Source organism: Cryptomeria japonica, chromosome 5 (assembly GCF_030272615.1).
Source record: "Cryptomeria japonica chromosome 5, Sugi_1.0, whole genome shotgun sequence".
Classification (NCBI taxonomy): Eukaryota; Viridiplantae; Streptophyta; class Pinopsida; order Cupressales; family Cupressaceae; genus Cryptomeria; species Cryptomeria japonica.
This window is the reverse complement of record NC_081409.1, coordinates 230,972,944-230,985,829: the sequence shown is the minus strand read 5'-3', so window position 1 is coordinate 230,985,829 and position 12,886 is coordinate 230,972,944. Positions and strand designations below refer to the sequence as shown.

At 34.7% G+C, this 12,886-nt stretch overlaps 1 protein-coding gene across 1 annotated transcript in view; it reads left to right on the top strand.

Annotated features, from left to right (window-relative positions):
• Positions 1–12,886, top strand: part of LOC131029102 (SEC12-like protein 2) — a 101,560-nt gene that overhangs the window by 66,052 nt on the left and 22,622 nt on the right. The window contains exon 3 of the mRNA XM_057959509.2: positions 465–612. Within this exon, the coding sequence (XP_057815492.1) occupies positions 465–612 (148 nt within the window). The remainder of the gene's footprint in view (positions 1–464; positions 613–12,886) is intronic.

The window sequence follows — 12,886 nt, the reverse complement described above, 5'->3', positions numbered from 1 at the left end:
AGTCGGCTTAATTTTGCACTAGCATGTTAAAAAATGTAAAAAAGAAGGCAGGGACTACGAGGGTTCATTTCGAAACCCCCAAAAGTGCACTTCCACACCTTATGTTTTGTATATATTAGCTTTGGGCGTGCTTTTATAATTGATATGTTATTAATACAAAGATATCCTGTTTTGGATATGCTTCATTGTTAGATTTGTGCTTTACATTCTGTTAGATTTAATTTTACTTTTGAAGCTTTTCTAACAGTGCATGGAACATGTGTAATCTTTCTAGTTCTATTGTTATATCATACAATTCAGAATGTCATATTATCGTACCAACTTATGTTTTTCGTTTTGCAATTTCAAAATTCATTTTAGAACATTGTCATTTGTCCTTATAATTTATAGGAGATGTTTCTTTTGCAATTTCTAAATTCATTTTGTAACATCAATTTTTTTCCTATTATTATAATTGATCATAGGCATTTTGAGCTGAAGGAGGATGAATCAGCAGCAGGAAATGTCCAGATTAAGCGCTCAGACAAATCGTTGAAACAATTAGATAATGTGGGACAGCAAAATTCCTTAGTCTTTAGTACAGATGGGACTTTGCTTGCTACAGGAGGTGATGTGAGTAAGCTTTATATTATCAATATGATTGACTTAAAAGTTTTGGCTGCTTGCTAAATTTTAAACAGAAAATGCTTCATTGTAATGCGTTAATTGCTAGGAACTAGTTTGCCCTTGTAAAACTGCACGTAAATCAATAGTACTTTTGCCACCCTTCCTTAGACTTTGTTTTTCCTTTATTACTGGTTCATGTTCAAGTTTGGACATGTTGGTATGGCAATTCTTTTTGTTTTAGGTTGGGTTTATTTTGGAAATTTGGATTGTCCGTGCATAAAACATAAAATCATAAAGACATACAAATTTGCCTCCTAAAAACAGGAATTAAGTTCAAAATATTACATAGCATACATTGATTAAACATAACTACCATAAAAATAAAAGGAACGCTACTTTGATGTAAAATTGTCAAACTTGAATGTCTTGACAGGTATTTATTGTTTAATATTAAAATAATAATTAATAAATCAACATTCAGTGTCGTACAGGTTTTTTAAAATATCATCATCATCATCATGAGTGACATTAGCTAGTGTAGGTAGATTAGAAGAACCACAAGGAGGCCAATGGCACCCACAATAAGGTATGCTGGTTATTTGACTTATCAAAAAATAGAGATTGTTGGGAAGCAGCAGCATTCAAGTCTGCTTGCTTTGATTCTACATCCCACAGCTTCATTCCATCTTCCTTGCAGTCATTTTGTTTGTGTGCAAAATAAGGCACAAGTTGGAATGAATGTACACAACTCCCCAACCTTTTTTGATGCCAATCAATTGTGTTTGATTGAGTGGATAAAGGAGTATGTAATCCAATAATGCTCAGATGGAACGAACTGACTACCTAATGAGGCTAAGTTATAAAATCATAAATCAAACTTAAAAATTTGAAAAAATCAGTTCAAATTTAGAGAATTTTAGATAAAAAATAAAACATTTACTTGTCAGAGAACTTTGATTGCAAGAGACTGTAGGTGTTGGAATATTTGGTGATGGAGGTATGACCAATTGTGTGTATTTTTCTTACAGCTGTGATGAAGAGTAGAAGTACTTTGATCATTGGAGTGTACAAAATCAACAAACTCATTTTTAACTATATCCTTCACACTAGGTTCAGGGAAGAATCTGCAACCACTAGCTTTTGCCCTTCATTTACTTCTACAAAAAAAATGATGTGACTGCTGTAAAATGTTGGAGTCAATGCAAAGGCAAGAAGATGCAATGGGTGGTCAATATGTTCTATCACTTTATAAGAATTATCTACATGTTAAAAGAAAGTTTATTTAGAATCTTATTTTTTATCATTTATTATAGTTTTCGTCTTCTCATTCATTGAGTTGGTGCCATCATATACCTCTCCCAAGCATGATTTATTGATATCAGTAAAACAAATCATACTACAATGGGTGGGTTGAGTAAAATTAATGATATTCCATGCAATTCCACCAAGTGCGATCTAGGATTATTTTCTTGACATTCGTTGCCCTCTAAGTGTTGGATTACTTCCATATGGACCAAGGTTGGATGATGACCATGCTAGAAAGTGCCTCCTACAACCTCACAAGCTATCTCAAGATGATTGCGTTTAAGACAAATAAGATCTCAGAAACCTATTTGAAAAAAATGAAAACAAGAAGAAAACGTATTTAATTTAATTTAATTTTTACTAAAGTGAAACATGTAATCATGCTATTTCACTTACCTTCAGCAACTTCAATTTTGCTTGCTTTATGGAGTGGTTGGTGATGCACAGCTGGATCTTTTTAACCTCAACATACATCTGTTTGGTCCAATCATTTTTGTTGTCTATCTTTTGTAGCATAAGGCTGAGTAATTGGCCAAAACAGATGTCCAGAATATGTACAAATAATTTGCCTCAACCAACCAATCAACTATTTTGCATTTTTTGTGGTCTATTATGACTTGGACAATGTTATCAGGCCCCACTTCCTCAGCGGTCCATATGAGGATGTTAGTATCAAATTGTACATCCTTCACCTACCCCTCACAATCCACAATTTAACAAAAACATTGTTCCTTTAGGGGACACTAAAACCATATCTATTTCGAGTTGATTTTTCACGTCTTTCCACCTATTAAAAACAATAAACATTGTAATGTCCCCTGCTAGGTTTAGGCCTGTTTTACTTTTAACCATAATTAATCTATTTCAATATACTTATGACTTAAACTAAATGACAAATCTATCTTATAAAGAATCAAATCTGTGATATTCCATAATTCAATTACTTTATCAATTATTAATAAGTAAATTGTTCATTTACCATACTAGATAATTTATTTTATCATCCATAATTCTTAATGCGAGTGTCAACCTTTGTTACTATTTCAGCTCTAAGGAAGAAGGGGATGTCTATGTTACCAAAGTGCTTAGAGACCAAAATACAATAGGCTCCCTCAAAGTTTACGGACCAAGCCCTTACCCTATCTTGGGTCCATGCCCTCAAAGTTTACGGGACATTGGTCCTTACCCTATCTTGGGAATCATCCTATTGATTGGATTTAGACTGCCCCTCTTTGGAACCAACTCACTGACAGTAGTAACAAGCATTAGATATAAACATATTCTACTTATTGTTATTAACTTAAGGGTTCTTTCTGATTTACATTCTAATATTGTTATTTGTTTGATCAAATGCTCTCTCTCTCTCTCTCTCTCTCCCTATATATATATATATATATGTTCCATGGGGATGCGTCCCCTGCCTTTTTTCCCTCATACCCATACTGGGGACGAAACGGGAACGGGAATTTGCCATTTCCTAAGCATCCCTTTTTTGGCAAAAACACCGGGGACGTTTCGGGGACAAGTGTTGGGCAGTAGGGGATGGCAGGGGATGACCAGCTGTCCCCGGGACAGCTAGGGGATGCCTAGGCGTCCCCCGACAGTCCCCGGGACAGCTGGCTGTTCCGTACGGCCCAAAAATTTTTAAAGTCCAAAATTAAAAAAAAAACACATTTTTTAATTTACAATAGAGGTTTGGCTGGCTCCACCAAGATTTCAAATAAACATTAAAATTTAACAAACCTAATCTAATGCATAAAACAAACAAAAGGAAGAAAAAGACACTCATTTTGACATTTGCGGAATAGGAAAAGAGCAGTTAGAAGGGAAGAAGCAGCTGGTTAAGGATTGAACAGTAGTTGAAAGAGGAGCTTAGGCCATCAAATCTACCATTTGCTGATCTTGATTTAGACTCTTAGTCTTAGGCCTACTATGTGCTGATTATGGACAGCCATATATTTTCTTAGTTTATCTTGACATTATGATAGACAGCTGATTATGGATTTCTTTGTTTTAACTTCTCTATTTACAGTTTATGTCATCTCATAGTTATGGATGTTTAATATTTAATATTTATCATTTTATGTCTATCATGGATGTTTATGACATATGTTTGTTGGCAATGATTGATAAAAGCATTTGAATTTTGGTAAAATTTTTGTCAATTCTCTTGTGAAATCTCTATTCAAGTCTAATGCAATGTATTAATGTCTATGATAAATGCTTTACCATTGTTATGATATGCATATTTGACATTTCTCTATATTTGTAAAACCCCCCCTATTTTTTTAACAGCCGCCCCCCCGAAAATGACCCAAAAGTACCCCTATACTGGAAACACATCTCGGCGTCCCCTGCCGTCCCCGTCCCTGAAATTCTGTGTATATATATATAGTATGACTGCCATACATATTGCAGTCTATATGAATATTACTATTAAATTCTGCTTACGAACATTATTAGGCTTCATATATTAAGCATACATATTAAACACATCCCCATGCATACCACCAAGAACAAAGATGTTACTGCTTGTAACTTAATAACAGTTCTGATCTGATCTGATCTGTGGTGATGTCACTGGATGCTTTTGATTCCTTTCCTTTATATCTCTCCATGTGAGGGAGAGATCACACCTCTTCATCATGTATGCCCTTTGGCAAGACACACACCCTTTCACCATTAACACCCTTTGAAAGAGTTCAGCTCTTCATTATTTTTGCCCTTTGAAATGGACACAACCTTTCACAATCAGATCTGCACTTCTTATTTAAATCAGATCTGCATTTCTGATTTCCAAATTATCCCCCTTTCAAATGAGGTTCTCTTCTCCCTTTTATATCTCATTGTTGAGGGAGTCACAATTTTTCATTCCATGTCTTTTGACCATTCATTAACTTAATTAAATTTTAATTAATTATATTCTTTTATATTTAATTTAATTTTTAATACTTTAATTTTATTATAATTATTTATTATTAAATTCCTTTTTCAAAGTGGGGGCATTACAAACAATCTTTTCTCGTGAATCATGAATGGGCTTTGATGATTCTTCTACCATTTTTACATGCATTCACAAAATTGGAGCCCTTTATTCTTTTGGAGCCTCACTAATCCTCCTCTCCATTTTTGGCCAATATGGTCACTAATCTTCCTCTTCATTTTATATTATCAATTAATATAATTTTTTTCGTAAGAAGATGATTTAGTTTGTGTATTCTTCTTCTTCCTTGTAGTGGTTTTGGCTTTCTTTCTTTCACTACCATTACTTGTAAGCCCAAAGACATTCATTTGAAAAGAGAGGGCCATGAAGGATCATACTCTATATTTGTTTGAAGTTTTCCAATTGCAATTGATGGTATGTATGTATAAATTGTGTCCAAAAACAATGCAATTGAATGTTGTCATATCAAAAGTTGTGTTTCAAAGATAAAAACTCTTGAATTCATATTGATAATATTTCCTCCCAATTATAAGTTTTTCCCTTGTTGAGCCAACAAATTATTCAATCATCCAAATAGCGATGTTAAAAGCTCATGTAGCCCTCATTAACTTGTTCTCAATAAGATTGAGGGTGCACTTCCATTATAATTTGCTAGATAATCTAGGCTCCTATTTCACTTACTTTAGCTGTTTTCTCTATTCTTGCTTTGTGAGATTGTTCTTACGAAGTATTTGAATGGCTGTTTCTTTTTGAATTTGATTGACATGCGTTGTAGTTTTAATATTGAGATTCTGAGCATGGGACTCAAAATAGTTGATAAAAATCATCAGGAGTATATATGTTGGTTACTGCAAAGTCCATACATTGCACAGTAGATTTTTCCTCATTTCTATTATACTTGGCTACCATGCTTATCAAATATGGCTAAAATTCTCAGAAATTAAATTAAGGAATTTGTATTGCTTTGTCTATTTGAGTGGCCAGTTTTGTGGCTTGGAGTGGGTGATCTTCAAGACTATTTCTTATCACGACTGATATTTTGTGGTTGTTAAACTCTCCTTGGTAAGAGACTCCGGTGTTTGTTCCCTTCACTTGTGGTTCTCTATGTTTTCTCTTTCCTTTCATTCTTTTTGTTGATGCTTTACTTGGTGTGTCGATATTCTCTTTTTAAATGGCCTTGTTTATAGCTGTTTTTAGGGTTTTTGGTCTATACACAAAAGATTTACCTGTTATACTTCACTATTTGAAACTAATTTTTCTCCCTTTTCTAGCCATTATCTTTGCCTATTTCTTGAAATTGTTAAATTGAAAGGTCTTGAGATAGATGTATTGCTAAAAGTAGATATTCCAACTAATTTTTAATACTAGCACCCAATGCCATATTGCTGTTGTTGATTGTAAAAAATTTATGGCAAGAAAATGTCATATACGCATAAAAATTACTAACCTTTCCACAGGCGATTGAAGTTGATGAATTGTATGGTTAACAATAGATCATTTTTTTTCAAAAAATCTTTTAAATGAAACTCAATTGTTGTTTGAACTAGAGCCACATAGAAGGTTTTATGGATGTGTACAGTAGAGGTTGTACCGTGGGCCCAAATTTGCAACTTACAAACAACTTACCCTATGTAAGAAATAAATGATTTCCTTTGACCATTCAAAAACGCGAACTAAGGATTGAGTCATTTCCGTTGTTATGCCAAATCAGCGACTTAAGAGACAAGTGATTTCCTTTGTCCCTTGAAAAGTGCAAATTAAGGATTTGAATTATTTCCTTTGCCTATGAAAAAATGCGACTTAAGGAATAGGTGACTTCCTTTGCCACCCCAAAAACTCGATTTAAGCATATTTTCACTTCCTTTGACCATTCAAAACAGTGACATAAGGATTTGAATTACTTCCTTTGCCCCCTTGAAAGTGCGACTTAATGTTTTTGATCATTTCCATTGACACCAAGATGTGCGCCAACAAAGATAAGGGAGGCCAACTCATAAGAGAAGGCAATTCCATTTCACCCAAAGGACAATTCAAAGTCAGATCAATAAGCAGAAAACACTGCAGGTTTAAAATAATTTGAACTATCATAAGCAATTCGATTTTGGAGAAAATAACCTAAACGAATATAGTACATGAGAACTTCCTGATTTAAAGGGGTTATTTCCGAATTTTCAAGGATTTTATAAAGTGAATCTTGTGAATAATCTTGCATTTCCTCAACTTAGAATTTTAATTCACAATTTTGATCAAAATGTTTTCCTTTTCAGGTCTAATATAAGGAAGTGCTTGGGGTATGAAATGGGATGAACATACAATGGAGGGATGAACATAAAAGAGTTCGAGTTTTACATTCAAGACAAGATCAAGATCAACATCATGAAAGAGAAAAACACTCGTGATGAGGCGTGAGAGCAAGCATAGGAATGCATGAACTCGTGGAAGAAATTTTCACAATCTTGAATTTCCTCTAGAAATCCAACAAGCTTTGCTAGTACAAAGGAGTAATCGTGAAAGGGAAAGGAGATCAAAGACAATCAAGACGAAGGATTCCAAGTTTTGGAAGCGAAACATATCCAAGATGAAGGAGTTTCTACACAAGACAAGGAGAATGGAAGTGATCAAGGCAGAAGATAGTTTCAGAAGAGTTAATCAAAGTTAGAGGATTGACTTGAACAAAGTCATCATCACATCAGGCACTTGGAAATGTTGAGTATCAAGAGATATGCCTCATTCATTTACTTGTGATGAGTTGCAAAGAAGCAAATAGCTGAGGTGACACCTAGTCTTCTTGAATCCTATCACATCACTTCAAGATATGGCGTCTAGGTTCCATGTACATAGCCTGTCCAACAAAGAAATAACTACCACATGTGGGCACAAAGTCCGATCCTTATACATCAGATTTAGACAAACATATCCACCATTTGCCACATATTTTAATCCATCTTGTAGGATGACCAAACATATATTTTGTTTTGGGTGTGTCCTTGGTATTGGACTTACACTAATTTCTTCATCCATTTCTATAATTCTCTTGTTTAGTTCTCTGTCTCCCATCTCCTCCCAATCTATTGCATTGATTGCTATTTGGGCTTCTTATCTCACCTTTGTTTTTAATTTGGAACCATTGGCAACATCCTTTATCATGGTTTTGTCTAAATTTTTAGCTTTATGGACTTGTTTGCTGACATTTATTTGATTTTGAATGGTCCTAGCCACACAACTTCAAACTTGCTTGGTTTGATTTCATTATGCCTATTATATTTAATACTAATTATTTGGGCTTAAAGCTCATGCTCCAGAGATATTTGTTGTGCTAGTATTTTCTCCTTTTTTTTCATTATTCTATTACTCTATATTTAATAGTAATCCTCAGAGTTGGAACCTTATAGTTTATAGGTACCATTGCCTCTTGATCATACAATAGTTGGAAAGGAGTATGTCTAGTAGTTACCTTAAATGTTTAATAGGCCCATAGTATTGCAAACAGATTTTCCTCCCAACAATCCTTAAAGTGGGAACCTGTTGGTGTGGTTTTTATGCATGTTCAACACATAATAAAATACCTAGAGATGTCCTATTCTCTCTTGATCAAAGTTTTTTATGTGCTAAACAACTGAACTGTGTGATCACAAAGACGACTCCAAGGTTCCCAAATGCGTACAGATAGTCTCGGTTTGTTGTGATTTGCTAGTAATGTCAAGGGGGGCTTACATAATTGTTCGAGGAGCTAATCAATCTAAGGATTCTGCTGATTCTTGACACTTGTAACTTTCTCTTTTTTTGAAATAATTTTGCAATAAGTTCTTTTCAATCCTATTTCTACTAAGACTTGGAAAAAAAAAGAAAAAGGGGGTGAGGGTTTAGGAAAACAATTCTAATCCTATGAACTCCTCAAATAGTTTTGCAAAAGTGGAATTTAAACCAATTTTTGCTTCGCCAAATTCAACAACTACACAAGAACGGTACTATCCTATAAGGAATTCAAAAGATTTTCATATCACTAATTTTCACCAACATATTGAACAATGAATATAGCAATAGAAGTTAAGTTTTCATTTACTTGTTCAGGCTAACTTTGCAAATAATTGATAATCATTATTAGAATAATATCTTTCTCTTTGTGTTATTAATGGTCATTTAAGTTGTTTCTAATTTTGCTTCTAGTTAACGATTGTTTCTTTTAGAAACATCGTCTTTGTAACTCTATTTAAAGGAGCTTTGTCTCCTTGATTAATTGAACAACATCGATTCTTTGAAATCCATATGCTTTTGCATCTGTATTATGGTATAAGACCCTTGGTTATTTTCGAAATAATTTTTCAATTAAAAATTCGTTATGCATTTTTAACTATTGTTTTTGAAATTTTTTTTTGTTTATTCAAAATTGCTACTTTGGTAGTTCGTTTTGGCTGCAACTACTAGGGTTTTCTCGCTATTTTCTGTCCTCTCCCACGACCCGTCTCTCCTGCATTTCGCGCAACCACTCGACGCGTTTTTTCCTCCTGCAGATTTTTTTCTGCCAATTTTGGATGAAAGTCTGCATTTTCGGCTAGGGTTTTGACCCTCTAGATTCAGTCGAGTTTTTTTTTTGAGTACAGATTCGTGGTGGGTTTTTCGAGATCTCAATTGGGTCGTCGTTAGAATTTTTTCGTGCCTCGATTTTCGAGCCAGCGGATCTAGGTTCTGACAGCAGATTCCTTTTGGGTTTTTCGCAAAGATTTCTAGGTTGTCTTTGGATTTTTCTGGGTCAACCGGAATTTTTTTCTTGAAATTCGTGTCAACCGTACTTCATTTTTTGAAGTCTGTACCTGCATCTGCCTCTATTTCTGCAGTGGGATTCAAATTTTTTGAATTCTATGCCAGCACCTCTTCTCAATTTTTTTCGTTTTCCATGCATTGGGAAACGTGCAAGATGGCATCATTGACCAACTTGATGTTGGAAGTTAGTTAGGTTTTGTGCAATTAGCATCTTCTCTGTACCTCGTTTTTTGTGCCTTGAAAAGCGTGAAGATGGCTTATGGGCATCGATGTTTGTTTCGGTTTTTAATATTTTTTTACCTAAAATTTTTTTTGATGGGTTTTAATATTTTTTTCCCTTGAAAAAATCTGTGGGTTTTAATAATTTTGTCCTAAAAAATTATCTGTGGGTTTTTCAATATTTTTTGTCCCTGTAAAAAAAAAATAAAAAAAATCATGAGGGTTTATGATTTTTTCCTCAAAAATTGTACTTTGTTGAATTTGTTTGTAGTCGCACCTGGAGGAGTTGTGCGAACATCTGCACTAGTCTCTTATTTGTAGTCTATTTTTGGGCATTTTGCTCATCTGCAATAGTTTGGAGGGTTTGCCGTTTTTTCCTCAAAATCATGACAACTGTTCTTGGTGTGTCTCTGGTTACAGGGAGGGACAGTTCTCCAACATTAGGTTGGACGGTTGGTGTTGTTTTGGGTATCTCCAGAAGTTCTGCAGTTTCTGGGAGGGTTGGTGGTAGACTCATCTCAAGTGGCAGAGTTAGTGGCAGGATCTTGTCTTTTGTTGCAGCATGTTCTGAGAAGAAGGGGGCAACCTTCTCTGTTATTTCGCTTGGTAGTTAGAACGATGACCATTAAGGGAGGGTTATAGAATAATATCTTTCTCTTTGTTTTAATAATGGTCATTTAAGTTGTTTCTAATTTCGCTTCTAGTTAACGATTGTTTCTTTTAGAAACATCGTCTTTGTAACTCTATTTAAAGGAGCTTTGTCTCCTTGATTAATTGAACAACATCGATTCTTTGAAATCCATATGCTTTTGCATCTGTATTAATCATCCAATTATAAAAAGTATGAACACATCAACTCCACATTAAGCAATTTTATCAAATCCTTCATTCAATCTATCAACTTGGAAATTAAATCTATTCTAATGAGAGCCAAGAAACCATGCTAACTTACAAAAGTGGAAAAAGATTCACCAACATATTGAAGTATCACTACAACAATTTCTTTGAAATCTCTTTTAACAAATGAAAAGAGGAGAGTTTATATAGACACCCCATTACAAAGCAACGACTTAGATTGATCTAAGATCAACGACCAAGATTAAAATATTAAACTCTGATTATGGCAAGCTATAATAGTTATTCAAAATGGACCAATGAGAAATAAACAACTATTAAATCCAACTTTCTTCAAGAAGTGGGTGTCCCTTATCCTTTTCTTTGGCAGCAAGTTCAATAACTTGGTCACTATGGGGTTGAGCTCTTCCATTGGGACACTTCGGAAAATGTCAATCTTGTATTCCATCAGGTCCATCTCATCTTCACATGTGGCAAAGTTGTCTATCCAGTCTATTTCCAATTTTCGAAAACCATACTCAATGGACAAAAATGAGGATGCTTTGCTCAAATGTTGCTTCTGGATTGTAGAAGTGAAGAAGTTGTATTGAACTTTGGCCTTCAAGTTCTCTACATCTAAGTCCCTATCTAGGACTATTTCCTGCTCAAGCACATCAGAGACTATGATGAAGACCTTGTCTTGGATAGCTTTAATTGTTGCTTCTATTCTAGCACCATCGATCTTCATCTTCTCCAAGACTTCTCCTTTAGCCACCAAGGCATGATACCATGTGCTGAAGTCATATGATGTTCCTACATCAATTACATTTCCATTGACTAAGTCTTGTTCAGGGATTCCTTTCAACACCTTTAAACATGGAATTGTCTTTTCCTGAACAACTTGAAAATCTGTCCAAAACTTAGCCATGCTCTGGATTCCATATATGAATGAAGAGATTTGACCATGGACCTTTGCTTATTCTTCCATAAATTTGATGGCCTTATCTACGACTTCTGTAATCCATTCCTTGGCCTCGTGGGCTGCCATCTTCATTCCTTAAAAGCTAGCTTGCTGGTTCGGGTTCGAAGAACCGGTACGTCGGTACGACAAAATTTTGAAAAGGGGTTTGGGTTCGTTTGGGTTCGTTAGTACAAAAACATGTAATTTTTTTTATATTTAATATTTGTGCAGCATGTAAGCATGAATTAAGATTAGCATGTCACATAGCATCATATAAACAACAAAATAAACATAAACTTGTAATCACAGCATCATGATCATACCATAATAGCATCATATACATCAAGTTTAATATCAAAATGACAAAATTTACAAGTATCATTGTTTCAACTTTCAACAATATAAAGTTTAATCATCAAATGGATCAGCTAATTCATCCTCCTCCTCCTCCTCATCATTGACATTGACATTAGATGAGCCAACGCCACTTGCACTTGCACTATAAGTTTGCTCGCCCTCCAAGTCATCAAGTGTCAATGCAAGAAGCTGAGAAGCGGGAGCATCCAAATCAGTATGCTCTGGCTCTATATCCCACATCTTCGTTTCCCCTTGTGTGTAGGCACGTTGTTTGTGTGAAAGAAGACGTAGGTTGGAATGCACATATACTAAATTCTCCGCTCTTTTTGATAGCAACCTATTACGCTTTACATAAACTTGTAAACAATTAAAGTTATACATTAATAAAATTAAAATTAAAAATTACTAGCAACCTATGAAGACAAAGTAAACTATAAATAAACTTGTGATAATTTTAATTAATTAAACTTACTTGTGATAAAACTTTTACAGCGAGGGGTTGTAGGTGTTGGAAGCATGCACCATGGAAGTACCACCAGCTATGAGCATCCTTCTTGGATCTATGACGAAGTGCCTCAACACTTAGACCATTCCCATTTGCGAATTCTATGAACTCATTTGTAACAATATCTCGCAAATCATCATCAGGATATAGTCTAAGAAATGCTGCCTTGTACCCATCAGATACTTCTAGATCTCTCCATGGTGGAATCCTTCCTGGTTTATCAAGAAACTGATTGCTATAGTACTTTGGTGTCAATGCATAGGCAAGAAGATGCATAGGAGTGGTCATCTTATTCCACCTTTCTACAATAATTGCTTTCACTTCTTTGAAGAATTGCGCCTCGGGGTCATTCTCTTTTGCATTTATAGTGAACTTTATTTTTTCAAGCATTGAG